Raw genomic sequence first — 13,581 nt, forward strand, 5'->3', positions numbered from 1 at the left:
CTATAAAAAAAAAAGAATCACTAGTTTATTTATCTTACCTAATGACACAGAAGAGCAAAAAAAGTACCCAAACAATGAATAATAATACAAGAGTTCGGGCTATAAAATCAATGTCAGATCAGTGGAGTTTTGCTTTGCTTTATCACTCTCATGCCTGGATGCAGTCAAGCTTACTTTCTGAATTACATGTATGTATTGATATAATTACATAAATATTGACTTTTCCTCATATGAAGTGTTTTTTTTGTTTCACTGTAATTATGATGTCAATATTTGTGGCTGTAGTAACACTGAATTTAAATCTGTTGATTGTGATGGATAGCAGCATGCCAAGAGTTAATTCAGAGAGTCACATGGCCTCTGACTATTGGTGACACCAGCTAATAACGGATAAATCAGCAATTCCCTAAGTATATCATACTAACATAAACTTATGTAAGACAGTAGTTATTCACTACAAATAATTCAGGGGCTGATCTCTTCTTCAGCTTGTCAGTTTTCTTAACACAGGGAGACATAACAACTAGAATCGAACTTGGTCTATGATTCTGATGGCTTTTTCTTCTTTATTTTAATGAAACACTTCATCCCTAACCTCAGTCTCCAATCGACTAAATTGACAAATTCTTTGATCTATTGACAGATATCTAAAACCCCATCCCTACAGTTATATGTGTATATAAATGATATAATTTATTCTTTTTGCTATTTTTCTATGATCTACTTTCAGTGAAGAACCTATGCCTGATCTCACCTATATACGAAATGCAAAGCAGTTGATCTTCTAAAAGTGGAATGTAGAATGGTGATTCCTGGGAGATAATGGTCTAGGGTTATGGGGAGATGCTGGATAAAGGCTGCAGGATTTCAATTAGATAGAAAGAGTACATTTTTGAGATTTTTACACAGAATGTTAACTACCATAGATAAAAATGCACTGTATATTTCAAAATTGCTAAGAAAGCAAACTTCAAATATTCTCATTACAAAAAAGGTGTGTATATTCATTAGCTTTATCTAATTATTTCTTATATTAAAATCATAACATCATTTTGTTCCCCATAAATATATCTACATAACAGAATTTGTTAATGAAAAATGAAAATAAATTTACAAAAACCCTATATCTATTTTATTCTAGTAGAATATGATCTATGGAACTTCTACTTTTTAAAAATCCCTTGCAATTATTTCCTCTTACTCAATTTTATTTTCATTGAAAAGTTTTCATGGTTACTATACTTGACACAGCTCTAAGATAAGCAGTAATGCCATATCTCCAGATGTTTCAATTAATTAAATTTCTTTACTTGTTATCAGTCAGTACCGTTAGAGAAATATTCCAAAAGTTCAAGAAGCAGGAAACCTGTTTAATTTGGTCTTACAGTATTTCTGAACATTCCCACACAAGGGCCTGAACTCTGCAATGTAAACCAGGCAGGATTACCTACATCACATTAATCATTTAGCAAATGCTACGCAAAAACTGGTGTCCAGACTTTGAGTTTGGGACTTTTTCCAGACTATCAAAGTGAAGGGGTCATGCATTAGCCTGTGCTTTTTATTTGCCTCTGCAGGGATGCCAGACGACATGAACCTCAGCGATGTGGAACACATCCGCCAGACTGACGGGGACAGCGTTCTGGACACAGCTGGCTCAAGACGCGGGGCAGGGACTGAGGCTGCCCCACTCGCGCTGCTAGGCGTGCTGATGGCCCTTCCCGTGCTCTGGTGACGGAGCTCTTCTGCCCTGGTTCAGCGTATCGAAGCCTTCTTTTCTCCTGTTTCTTCCTATGCCTGGAAAACAAAAGATCTTTTTGAATGTCGTAATTATATTTATGAAAAGGTATGTCACACTCACTTCTTAGAAGAAGCCATGTTGGAAGATTCACAAAGTACCTAAAACTCAACGTTAAAATAATAGACTGTTTTAAAATAATGTCTTCCTCCACTCTAACTTAAGCCTTCTTAAATTCTAACATATTAAATCTAAAAATGTGAAAACCTCGCAAGTGAAGTTAAATAAGAAGGTCTTAGTATATCTTAAATTTTATTCTTCTTGATTCCAAATTCCTTTCTTTATAAAACTGAAAATGTTTTCATTTCAAAGTGTATTTGCCAGACAATGGAAGCAATATGTAGACTCTCCTAAAGTAGTAGAAATAGAATTACATTAAGTCAATCAAAATACACAATACCAAGTATTATGCATGCAGTTTCAAAAGATTCTTCCATTTTTTTGCGAGCTAAAGAGGGAAATTAATAAAAGTCTATTATAAGGGATAGAGGAGATTACTGAGGAGATTTCACATGATTTCATTGAAGAAGCTTGATAATTTTTATCCACTGTAACTTAGTCACTGACAAATCTTAAAACTGAATATTTCATAGCAGCTGGCTTATATTTCATTATATTCAAAATGCATCTTTGATGTTGTAACTCTGTCTACTTCCTTTCTCTGACCAAGGAATGTAGCTATATTGCCAAGCACATACGTGCTCTAGGATATCTCCAATAAAGCTGTTAATTATTTGATGGAAAAATGTAAAAAGAACATTGGTCATTTTCTTCTGGCAAAAAATAATATAGTCACTCATTTCCAAAATATTATTTGTTACTTCTTTTAAAAGTTCAATGTTGAATAAACTGGCTATCTGTGCATTTCTAAGGGTCTCATGAATATCTAGACACACAACACAGAACATGTGAAATGCAATGCTTCATCTCTTTTCCTATGTGCACATTAGCAGAGCTGTTAATCTACAATTCCTAATTTCCCAGTTGTGATAAGGTGCCTCAGCGGGCATGAATAGGATACATCGAAAGCAGTGCTTGAGGAGGAAAAGATAAGTCAGCTTTTATTAAGAAGTATCACATCCAGTCAATAGCCAGAGAATATAATTAATACAAAGTCACAGAATAAAAAAGGGAATTGCCAATCTTCTGAAGTAAAGCAATCAAAAGGACTTGAAATGACCTCTGACAGAGATGAAAAGGACTTAGCCAACAGCAAACATTATTAAGGGAAATTCAGTTTCTCCAAATCGTGAAACACTGTGGGATCAAACATTGTCTCTCTGAGATCTCTCAATTAACTAAGTGATCTGAAGACAGTCAGTTTAAGTCACAATATTTTTTTTACTGCCCTATCAGAACTTCAGAACCGAAAGTATCATTCTCTGTCAATTCTGGATGTCATTTTCTATCGCTCCCATTCCACACCTTGATAGTTATTCCCTAACCTGCTCAGTATGTGATTCCTTTGCATCATCCCATCACTCCACCGATAACAAGTATAAACTCATTTTACAACTTTTTACTTCAACCTCAGTTCCATATTTAAATAATTCTTGGAAAAAAGTAAAATGAAATCACTGGTTTGCTACAGGATTGGTTTACTATGGTAAAGTTTCTGACCCCAAAATTAGGAGAATTTAATTTTTTAAATTTATTTTTTAATTTATTTTTAATTTATTTATTTTTTTTTTTTTTTGTGCCGGGGATCAAACTCGGGTCCTTGCGCTTATGCAGCAGGCAGCAAAACCACTGAGTGGAATCCCCAGCCCAGGAGAATTTAATTTTAAAAGCAAACAAATTGAAGAACATAGTTTATCAGTCTAAGATGTATCTGGATAAAATTAGCGGTTTGAAGATAATTTCAGATGGCAAGCAATAATAAAGTCAATAGAGAATTAGTAAATATTCTTTATTGTCTAAGTTTTACATGCTAGAATCAGTGTTATTGCCTTCCAGCTATGTACTTTGGAAATGATACATATGTCAGAAAAGTACTGCCAGTGCTCAAAGCTCTGGGAGGTTTTCAGAATTTCTCTAAGGGCCTGAGGCATGATTTTTAATATTCTCAATGTGGACATTCATCTTTTAATACTTTATCCTGTGACATTTTATATTTATATAGCTTTTTGTGATTTACAAAGCTCTTTGAAATAAAATAAAGTATCTCATTTGACCTTCCTCACCCATAAAGGATGAGCTTGATTTTTAGTCAAATAAAAACACTGGCACTGATTTTTTAAAAATACGGCTCTGAACTTACAGCTGAAGAGTTCTCTGTAAGTAATGCCTAAGAAGGTTTTGAGCTATAGTGAAATTGTTAGAATGTGCATCCACTTTCCTTGATGACTTAATGGATGATCCCTAAGTAAATTAATATATTTAAAGATATCACTAATATCTTTATAATCTTCTTTTATAGTGGCATAATTAAAACAAAGCCATTTTTGAATCCTGATTTATTTTTTATATATCTTATGGAATCACAAAACTTAATCCAGGGACTTGTGTTGTAGCTCCATAGTTGAACACATGCTTAGCATGCATGAGGCCCGGGTTCAATAACTAGGGACAAAAAACAAAGCAAAACACCTTACGCCAGTCTTTTGCATAAATGAAGAACATTTACTTGACTTTTTTTTTGCATAGACTATAATAAACGTGCTTATGCATGGCATCATTTTAATTTCCTAATAATATTACCACCTCCATGTTATCAATGAGGGAACTAAGGCTTGGAAATATTGTCTGATGTCATACACCTAAACATAGTAGAAGACTGGTGACTCTGCATAAATTGTAAGTAAACTATTTATATTCTTGTTGAAAGATATCCCATTTATAGAACAAAAGAGAAGAACTACTCATTAGCTTAAAAATCATTCAGAATTATTAACGTCTCAAAGCTAGGGGTTAAATAAAATACAATTGACTATATAATTATAATTACATAGTTGTCAAACTGTGTTAAACTGTGAAAATATAATGAAGAGAGAAAAATGTAAATGTGTACTGTTTTTCAGTAACAGTTATTACTCTCCAATATATTCAAATCTCATTCAAACAAATCGGTTATCAAAAATGAGAAAGAAAACACAACTTTTACAACTATCATGGGATCATGAAGTTACTTTTGATTTTTATGTATGATGAGTATAAAATAATTCCAGGTCCATGTGACACAGAGTAACATTTAAAAAAAGAACAACAGAAGAAAGAAAAGAGAAAGGGTGTGGCAGAGTATTATTTTTTTAAATTCTAGCTTTGCCTTTTTATTCCTTATTTATTTAGGAGCATCTTATGAATGAAATAATGTCTGTAGTGTTTTTTCTCATTAAAGAGTAGATGTTAGTAAGCTATTTTTCCAAACACTCATATTTTCTGAAGTGCTTAATAATGATGCCCTTAATAGGACTCAATGAGTTTACTGTTAATAGTTTTCAATCACTTAATATATTGTTTGTATCACTAGAATCCCTCAAGTACAATAAAAATATATTTCTTCTTTCATGAAAGAATTCAGACAAGACTTCTGTTTTTCTGTTGGCAATTCACTGAGCAAGGTATGACGTTAGAATTTCTTTAAGTTGCCATTTGGAAACATACAATTACACTGGTTGAATGAAAATTCAATAATAATGATGATTATTAATGTTGTTAGGTATGACTTTGGGCATATTGAGTTTTTCTTTCAATGCAGGTTGTTGTATATAATTCATTTCTGATTAAAATATAGAGGAAACATAATTCTCAGATTCAAAGTTTGCTTTCTTTGCCTTTGCTGAACTTCCACTCTGAATTGCTGTTATATTATTATTTTATACATGGAGAGCTAATCAAATGCAGTTCTGAAAGTCTCCTCAGCACTTCAATGTGCATAAAAGTGGAATAATTTCATCACATCATAATTAACATCCATATTACCAAAAACAATAACTTATATTGAAGAAAGAAACATCAGGGTGAATGATTATGGACAGATTTGCAAACATCTGATTTAACTGTTTTTCACCATCCTGTACTTGTCAATGGTTACCTTGGAATCATCTTCACCAAGAAGTGTATTACAAGTTCACACATCCTAGCTTTCTCATAAAGTTTTACTTTGACAACATAAAGGGCAGGCTGAAAAAGAAACGGATATAGGGACTTGAAACATAAGAGAATTGAAAGGAAAAAAATGGCTGTACAAGGATCAAAGCTGGTTTGGAGAGAGAAGGAATGGGATGGATTCACAGGAATGTTTCCGAGAGTTTGGTAAGCAAATTACTGTTATAAATTTTGAATACCCACCTTTGAAAAATATGGGACTACAAGGAATGAAAGATCTTAGAAGAAAATGCAATTTTGTGATTTTCCTGAGATTACCCAGCCAAGGCTACCAGCAGGAAAAGGAAGGAAAATATCAATCAGAAGACAGAATGCTGTGAGTAGTACATTGTTTTCAAAAGAGACCCTGACTACATAATCATGGCTAAACAGTTCCAGAATGCAACTAGCAAAGCCAAAATGGCTAGTTCACTGACCCACATTCCCGGTCCTCTCCCTGTCCCCCATACCCATACACATCTCACGTAGATTTTCTTGTGCCATTGCTATTTCCTTTTTGTTTTCTTATCTATACAAACTGAGATAACTGTGTCTAACTCACAGATTTACTCAGAGGACTAGATAATGCACCACCTATTAAGAGCCCACCTGGCCCATGATAAGCCTTAATGATTCACCTTTGCTCCTTTCTCATGGAGCCTTCTGTTGCAATGCACACGTTTCAAGGAAGGGAACCAAATATTTAGTTATGGATTCCGCCTGTTAATGAGCTTTTGCTGTGGAAAGAGGGCATAAAGAAGGAAATTTGCATAAATAGGGTTACATTAGGGAAAGGAACAAAAGAATCACTGGACTGTTTTTATCACTAACAGGGAAGACCAATACCGGCCTGTTTCATGTTCCATTTGTTGTTTAACCTCATCCTGGCTACATTTTATTTTTAAATAGTGAGAGAAAGTAGTCTTCCCTTCACCAAGTATGAAGGATGTTAGTCCTGACCTGGAGTTTAATGTGCATAGGTCTCTGCTATGACAGACTGCAAACCTCTACACTTTGCTTGAAGATCTTCTTGACCAGCACAGTGGGACAGCCCTGTCTGTGGGATGGCACCATGGGGCAGAGCACAGCTGTAAGGAGGTGAGCTCTTATGGATGAACATGCAGTGCTTGCTCAGTATCTCCTCTAATGTTAGCTTCACATGGAACTGTTGCCTGAATGTCCTTAAGTTCGCATCGCTAATAGGTGGCAAAGCAAGCATTCCAAGCCGATCAGACTTCAAAATTGTTCTTTTCACTGCACTTAGTCAGTATCCCATGGGCTCAGAACATCCTTAATTGGTCAGTTGTTCAAGAGAGACTACTAGTAGATTTTTCAGGATACTCAAATATTTTTCTGGGTTTATTTCATTCTTCCCTGTTCTTCTTTATCCTTGTCTAGTCTCTCAAATATATTTCTTTTCACCCGTCTTCCTTTCATCTCCAGTTTAGCTCTGATAATAAGGTTTAGTGTCCTAAAGAGAGTCCATATGCCTGATGCCCTAGTGTAGCCATCTGATGGGGCAGTTCGCTCGATCTTCAACTGTCAGACATCCAAAAGTGAGGAGAAAGTAGAACAACCAGTTTCAAAGGTTTTAATGCTAATTTTCTGTATGACCTTCAGTAAGTCTTATAACTCAAAATCTCAGTTCCCCATCTATAAAATACTGTGATTAAGCCCAACAATTCCTAAATTCATTTTAGAAGTCTAGGTCTCTAGATTAAAACATAAAACAGTATTGATGTAATGAGGCAGAACATTTGTTTTCTTGATGTCTTATAATTTACTGTTTCTTAATATATAAAAGGCACTTTAAAAAGTAATGCATAAAAAGTGATTTTAAATCTTTATGTATATGTTTAAGATTCCAATTCACCATACATAGGAATGTAGCTTTTCTGTGTAAGATTAGCTAGATGTTTTTATGAGTAAAAGGAAGAATGATAGAAAAACTGTTCTTCAAGTTCTGTTAGTGGATAGAACAATATATCTGGGCAAAGAACACTATCGTATTATTACATATTTAGTCCTCATTGCTTTTTGTTCTTACTAATCATTAGGAATTAAATAGGGGATCTTCATCAATTCAGTTATTGTGTCTCATAATGGTCAAACACAATCTTAGAATGATATCTTTGAAAGATCCAAAGAAAGATAAAAAAGATGGGGAAGTAAGAGATGAAGTTCCAAAAGTTGGCTTGACAGTATTTTCTCTGCACAAAGTTTCCCAGGGGCCCCTTTTAAGTAGGCATTAACAAATGTTGGTGCCTCCGATGATTTATTGCTGAACAAGACAAGAGAGCCTGGGAGCGTGCTATCTGGCCTGTGTTGTGAGTGGAGCTAGTTCAGAAAATGAAGAAAGACCAAAAGTCCAGCAGTTGAAGCGAATGCTCTGTATCAGTGGTGGCAAGCCTATGCCATGCATGCTACAGCAGGCTATTTGCATCATGAAAGTCCTAAAAGGTTCACCATCAACTATCTATATCATTCAATAAGTAAGCAAAGGAAAGCTTGAAATCACAGATTATATAAAGAGATAGTTTATAAATATGGGGTGCTTGTAAATTTAGTATTTAATTTTCTTTATCTATAAAAGAAATTTCAAGACAATCTATAGGAATATTATCACAGATGGTTTAACTGAAATAAATTTATGTTGAATAATTTTGTTTTATTTCTACTTCAGCTATAAGTTTATAGGGTAGGGATGATTGAACATAAATGCACAAGCACACACATATTTATCTATATCTTTTTAAAAAATATATTCATACATTTTATTGTTGCTGTTCTTGTGTTTATGGTTATATTTATGTTTGCATAAACTTGTTTCTACATTAGTTAGTCCTGGCTTGCTAGTTAAAGATTAGAAGTTTGATAAAATGTCTTTTTTTCAAATAGCTACTTGTTATTTTTTCATATGGACTTTTATTTTTAACTTCAAATGGATCAGCATTAAACAAAGCTCTTACTAGGCTGGGGCTGTAGCTCAGTGGCACCATGCCTGCCTGGCAAGCACAAGGTCCTGAGTTCAATTTCCAGTACTGCAAAAAAAAAAAAAAAAAAAAGCTCTTACTTTGCCCAAGAAAATGTAAGTAACTCCTGCAGCCCACAATGGAAATATTATAAAAATCCTCACTGACAATTTCTGTTCTTCTCAAGATACATTTTTTTCCTGGGAAATTATGCAATGCAAAACAAATAATGAGCTCATTATTCTTGTTATAAAAATATGTAAAAGTGTGACAATTAACCACCTACTTGCTTTTCAGTTTGTTAAATAGCTACAGAAGTTGGCCAACAAAGAAACAACAATTCAAAAGAATTAAAAGTTATCTTTATGATAGATAATCTTGCTTGCCAACTTGAGTGGATTGGGAAAAGCCTAAGAAATTAGCAAAGCACACTTCCAGGTGTGTCTGTGAGTGTTTCCAAAGACAATTTGCATATAGGACAGCAAAGGAATGAGGAATTCCATCCCCAAAATGTCCATGGAAGCTTCCGATAGTGTGGGGACCCAGAGAGAATGGAAGAGAGAAAAGAAGTCCACTGGCTTCCTGCACCTTCCCCTCCCCTCCCCCACTACCATGAGGGGAGCAACTTTGCCTGCCACACGCTCTCCACCATGACATTCTGCCTCACTGCAGACTCAGAAGTGATGGGGCTAAGGGACCACGGACTAAAATCTCTTTTTCTTTAAGTTATTATTATCAGACATTTTGTCACAGGATGGACGGCAAACAAAATCCTAATTTTCCTGCAAGTCACTGAACTCGGTTTTTCTCCTTTTACTAATGTTAACATTTTGGTGGCCCAAAGTCTTTATTAGCTATACTTCACCACCTACACAGGAGAGTAGGTCTGAATCAAGAAATCAGACTTGGAAATTAGACTGCTCCTACTTTTGGATACCAGGTTTTGCATCGACTTGTGGTTGTTACCATGAGAAAAACCTGTCATCTCTGAACTACCTAGAAAATAAAGGTAATCATCACCCCTGAGAGATTTATTAGGAAGATTTAATTGATCATGTTGTGTATCTATCATGACTGGCACATTGTGGTATTAAACAAATATTAGTCAAAATTTTATAAGAATTTTCTCTTAGATAAGATCTTTCAAATGAAGATAGATGTGACTCATAAGAGGAAGAATCATTTGATTTTAAAACAATAGCAAATTTCAAACTAATGTATTTCTATATTTTTCAGAAAAGAAAGCTAAAATCCAGAAATGGTATATAAATTAGTCAAGGTAAAGTGAAATCAATAGATTATTTTTATATTTATTTTAATTGAAATTTCTGTTATTATTTAAAATAATACTATTTTATTGTGCTGTAACATCCGCTAGTGGTTTCAAAATAGTGAGAGAATAAATATTTGAAAACAGAAAGGAAAACTTTTTCACTGTATTGCAAAATACAAGGACAAGTCAGTTGGAGTTTAAATACATGGTCTTCAATTCCTAGAGTTATAGTCTCTTAAAATAAAAAAATAAAATAAAATGTTATCTATCTGTCTTTATTGGGCCTGAGAAGAATCATTCTCTTATACTTCATTTTAGTTTCCTTTGTTAATAGAGTAGATTGTCTTCACATTACAGGAAATCTTAACAAATAAAAGATTAATTTCACCGTAGGATAATAGAGAAGATAACTGAATAGGCAGGGGATCTATAAAGATTAACAGTGATAAAACTATGAGCATCTCTTTTGTCCTCCTAGATTCATGTAAAATACAATGGCCTTTAGAAAACTACTGTATTTATTTATTTTTTTATTTTAAACAATGTTCTTTGCTGATACAAAACAATTTCCATGGAAAGATATAAAAATAGTAAATGAGAATAAAAATCACTAGAAGTCCTTCTGATTTCTAACCTTTTGTTACTTTTAAAAAATTGTGCCCACTTATAGAAATGCAGGTAACATAAAATACATATGTACATGTATTTATAGATGTATATACATATGCATATGTATATAGAAAGTGCATATAAAGGAATACAGGGATATAGTGCTGTATATTTACCAAAATACTTAAATATATGCTATTTCTCTGTTTAATATTTCAAGTATCTGTATTGCTTAGCAATATATGGTGAATATTTTCCAGGTCAATAAATACAATTCTAAAAATAATGATCATTGACTGAGTATTCTTCATATGAATGTCATATAATTTATTTAATCAAGTCTTTATGGAGATGCATTACATTATTACTAATATATGGTAATTTATGTTCCTAAAAAATTTTTATGAGGTAAATTTTCCACACTTCCATGGTTACTTTGTTAGATTATTTCTTCCTTAAATGGAATAAGAAAAAGAGATGCCTTACTCCCCCATATTATTCTCTAAAATAATCACAATATACAAGAACAAAGCAACAACAACAATAAAGATACCAGTTTCATTTTTCATAACAACTGACTTCATGTTTCCTTGATTTCCTCTCATTTAAAGTAATTATCTCCTTAAATCAATACAAATTCAGATTGCAGTCATTTCCCTAGTTGATCAAAGATTGCTAAAGGATCTTTGAATCTTTGTTACAGCATGACCCTTTAAATTATTAGATATCTAACTATATAGTTGAATAAAAATGAATTACAATGAAAAGAGAAAAGTTCCACGATGTATTTAAACACTAAAGGTTTTAGGGAAAAAGAAATAGAGACATTATTCAGTTAACAACTGCAGGTAAAACCAACAAAAATATTGTTTATGTTGAAACCTTGATTATATCCCATAAGCCAACCAGAGGGCCGTCCTGCCCTGTCTGCATATAAGTGCTGACCCTAACCAATCCAGAAGCAATCCAGAAGCAATTATTGACTGTGCTCATATCCCAAAGCAATCTCTGCTCCAAGTATTCCACTCCTCCTTTAACCTATCACCAATGTAGGGTCCAATGTTTTCCCTTCAAAAGTTTATAAAAAATGAGGTTAGTTATGGCCAATGGACATTTTCCAGCTGCTGTTTGTTACTGCAGTTGCTAGTGATGGGAACTTGTCCCAGGATTGGCCTTTTCTTTTATCTGAATATCTACTAGGACTCAATGAATGCTTTTATCTCAAAGATCCTTTTGTTTTAAAATTTTGGCTTAAAAATAACAAGACTACAAAAAAAATGCTACTTACTATATTTGTTCTAATGAATTAAATATTTAAAATCTAGAAACCTGGGCTGAGGATTTAGCTCAGTGGTCCCGGCGCCTGCCTTGCAAGCACAAGGTCCTGAGTTCGATCCCTGTTACCCCACCCCCCAAAAAAAGAAAAAAAAAATCTAGAAACCTTTCATCTCAACATATCCTAGAAATTTTATAACATCAGTGATAATTCCTGTCTGTATCAAGGAAACTGAGATAAATTTTTAGGTATAGAAAATATTTGTAAATGAAAACATCTTAATACAAACTGTAAGTGTTATTGTTATAGCTAAATGGACTGTTATTTCACAGCTCACCGCTTATTGCAGTGAAATACAACTTGAGATCCACCACCATGTCTGTTAGAGGAATGTAGTTTGTTAGATTGTGCACCTGTAGGCTCTCATTCTGTTCTGAGAAAACTTGATATATGATTCCTTTCCCTTTACAGTTGACTGGATGGGCTGACCATTGAGAGATATCATGTGAACCACACAGGTAATTTAAAAGTTCCAATAGACCGCATGTTATAAAGAGTAAAAGAAAGCATAGCAGAAATTCATTTTTTAGAACATTTTTCCTTGCTCCACTCTACTTGAAGTACTAATATTTCAACATGTGAGGGGTATAAGAATCAGCAATAAGATTTTTTATTTTTTCATTCAAATTTTTTGAAGTTTATCACACACCTACTGCACACCTCAATTCAAACATACCATATTGCAGCTGCTGACCTTGTAGCTACCATATTGGACAGCTCAGATCTGCAGGTGGAGACTCCCATGGATGCTAGAAAAATTATCACTAACTACCATAAAATTTGAGTACTTTCTTGAGTCATAAATCTGACATGAGTATGTATTGACTTAGAGAAAAACCCTTCCCTGTTCTTTATTTATTAATAAAACTTGTACTTCTAAATAACCCTAAGAATTTAAAACTGCAAGCAAGAAGAGGGTGAAATGTTGGGAATTCCAGAATGGCAATATGAAGCATAAGAGGAAATCTTATCAGGGAAGGCATCTATATAGCCAGTCAAAATTAGTCATGATAATCACCCATAGTCTCTGGAGTTTGGGGAGAATTTATTGAGCAAAGACAGAGGCAACTCACTGATAACTATGTAAGCCACTGCCCCTCCAGGTAGGGACTGCCCCCATCTCCCCAAGCTAATCCTTGCAAAACAGCTAACCTCCAGAACTGGGGCTGTACCCACCTCCCGAGAATGCCAGAATGGAAGAACAATTCTACGTGGATTTGGCAACTTGTGGACATCAACAGATTACATCCTGCCAAGTATGGGTGAACATCCATGCAGAGCAGTAGTGGCAACCCAGCAGAGGTACCAGTTCCACCAAAGTGCTAGTGCATCCAAGTGCTCAATAAACAAAAAGCCATACACAGGCCACGACAATATTTCCTAAAGAAGAATCAGCATTTAGAGTTGTTATATGAGGGTTGGAGATTTAGCTCAGTGGCACCGTGCCTGCCTGGCAAGGTCCTGAGTTCGATTCCTGGAAACAAACAAACACACAAAAAAGTTGTTA

At 34.2% G+C, this 13,581-nt stretch overlaps 1 protein-coding gene across 4 annotated transcripts in view; it reads left to right on the forward strand.

The window, feature by feature from the left end:
* The window catches only part of Gpc5 (glypican 5), a 1,453,028-nt gene extending 1,443,070 nt beyond the window's left edge, over positions 1–9,958 (forward strand). For 2 of the 4 annotated variants that reach the window (XM_087192996.1, XM_087192990.1), the window contains one exon: positions 1,578–9,957. In XM_087192996.1, the coding sequence (XP_087049122.1) occupies positions 1,578–1,735 (158 nt within the window). In that variant the 3' untranslated portion in view covers positions 1,736–9,957. Of the gene's footprint in view, positions 1–1,577 lie in introns of all 4 variants that reach the window. The other 2 variants (XM_087192991.1, XM_087192997.1) reach the window with 2 other exon arrangements.
* Positions 9,959–13,581: the final 3,623 nt, after the last annotated feature.

Source organism: Heterocephalus glaber, unplaced genomic scaffold (genome assembly GCF_053883595.1).
Source record: "Heterocephalus glaber isolate CG9 unplaced genomic scaffold, H.glaber_assembly_v1.0 deba00001577, whole genome shotgun sequence".
In the NCBI taxonomy this organism is placed as follows: domain Eukaryota; kingdom Metazoa; phylum Chordata; class Mammalia; order Rodentia; family Bathyergidae; genus Heterocephalus; species Heterocephalus glaber.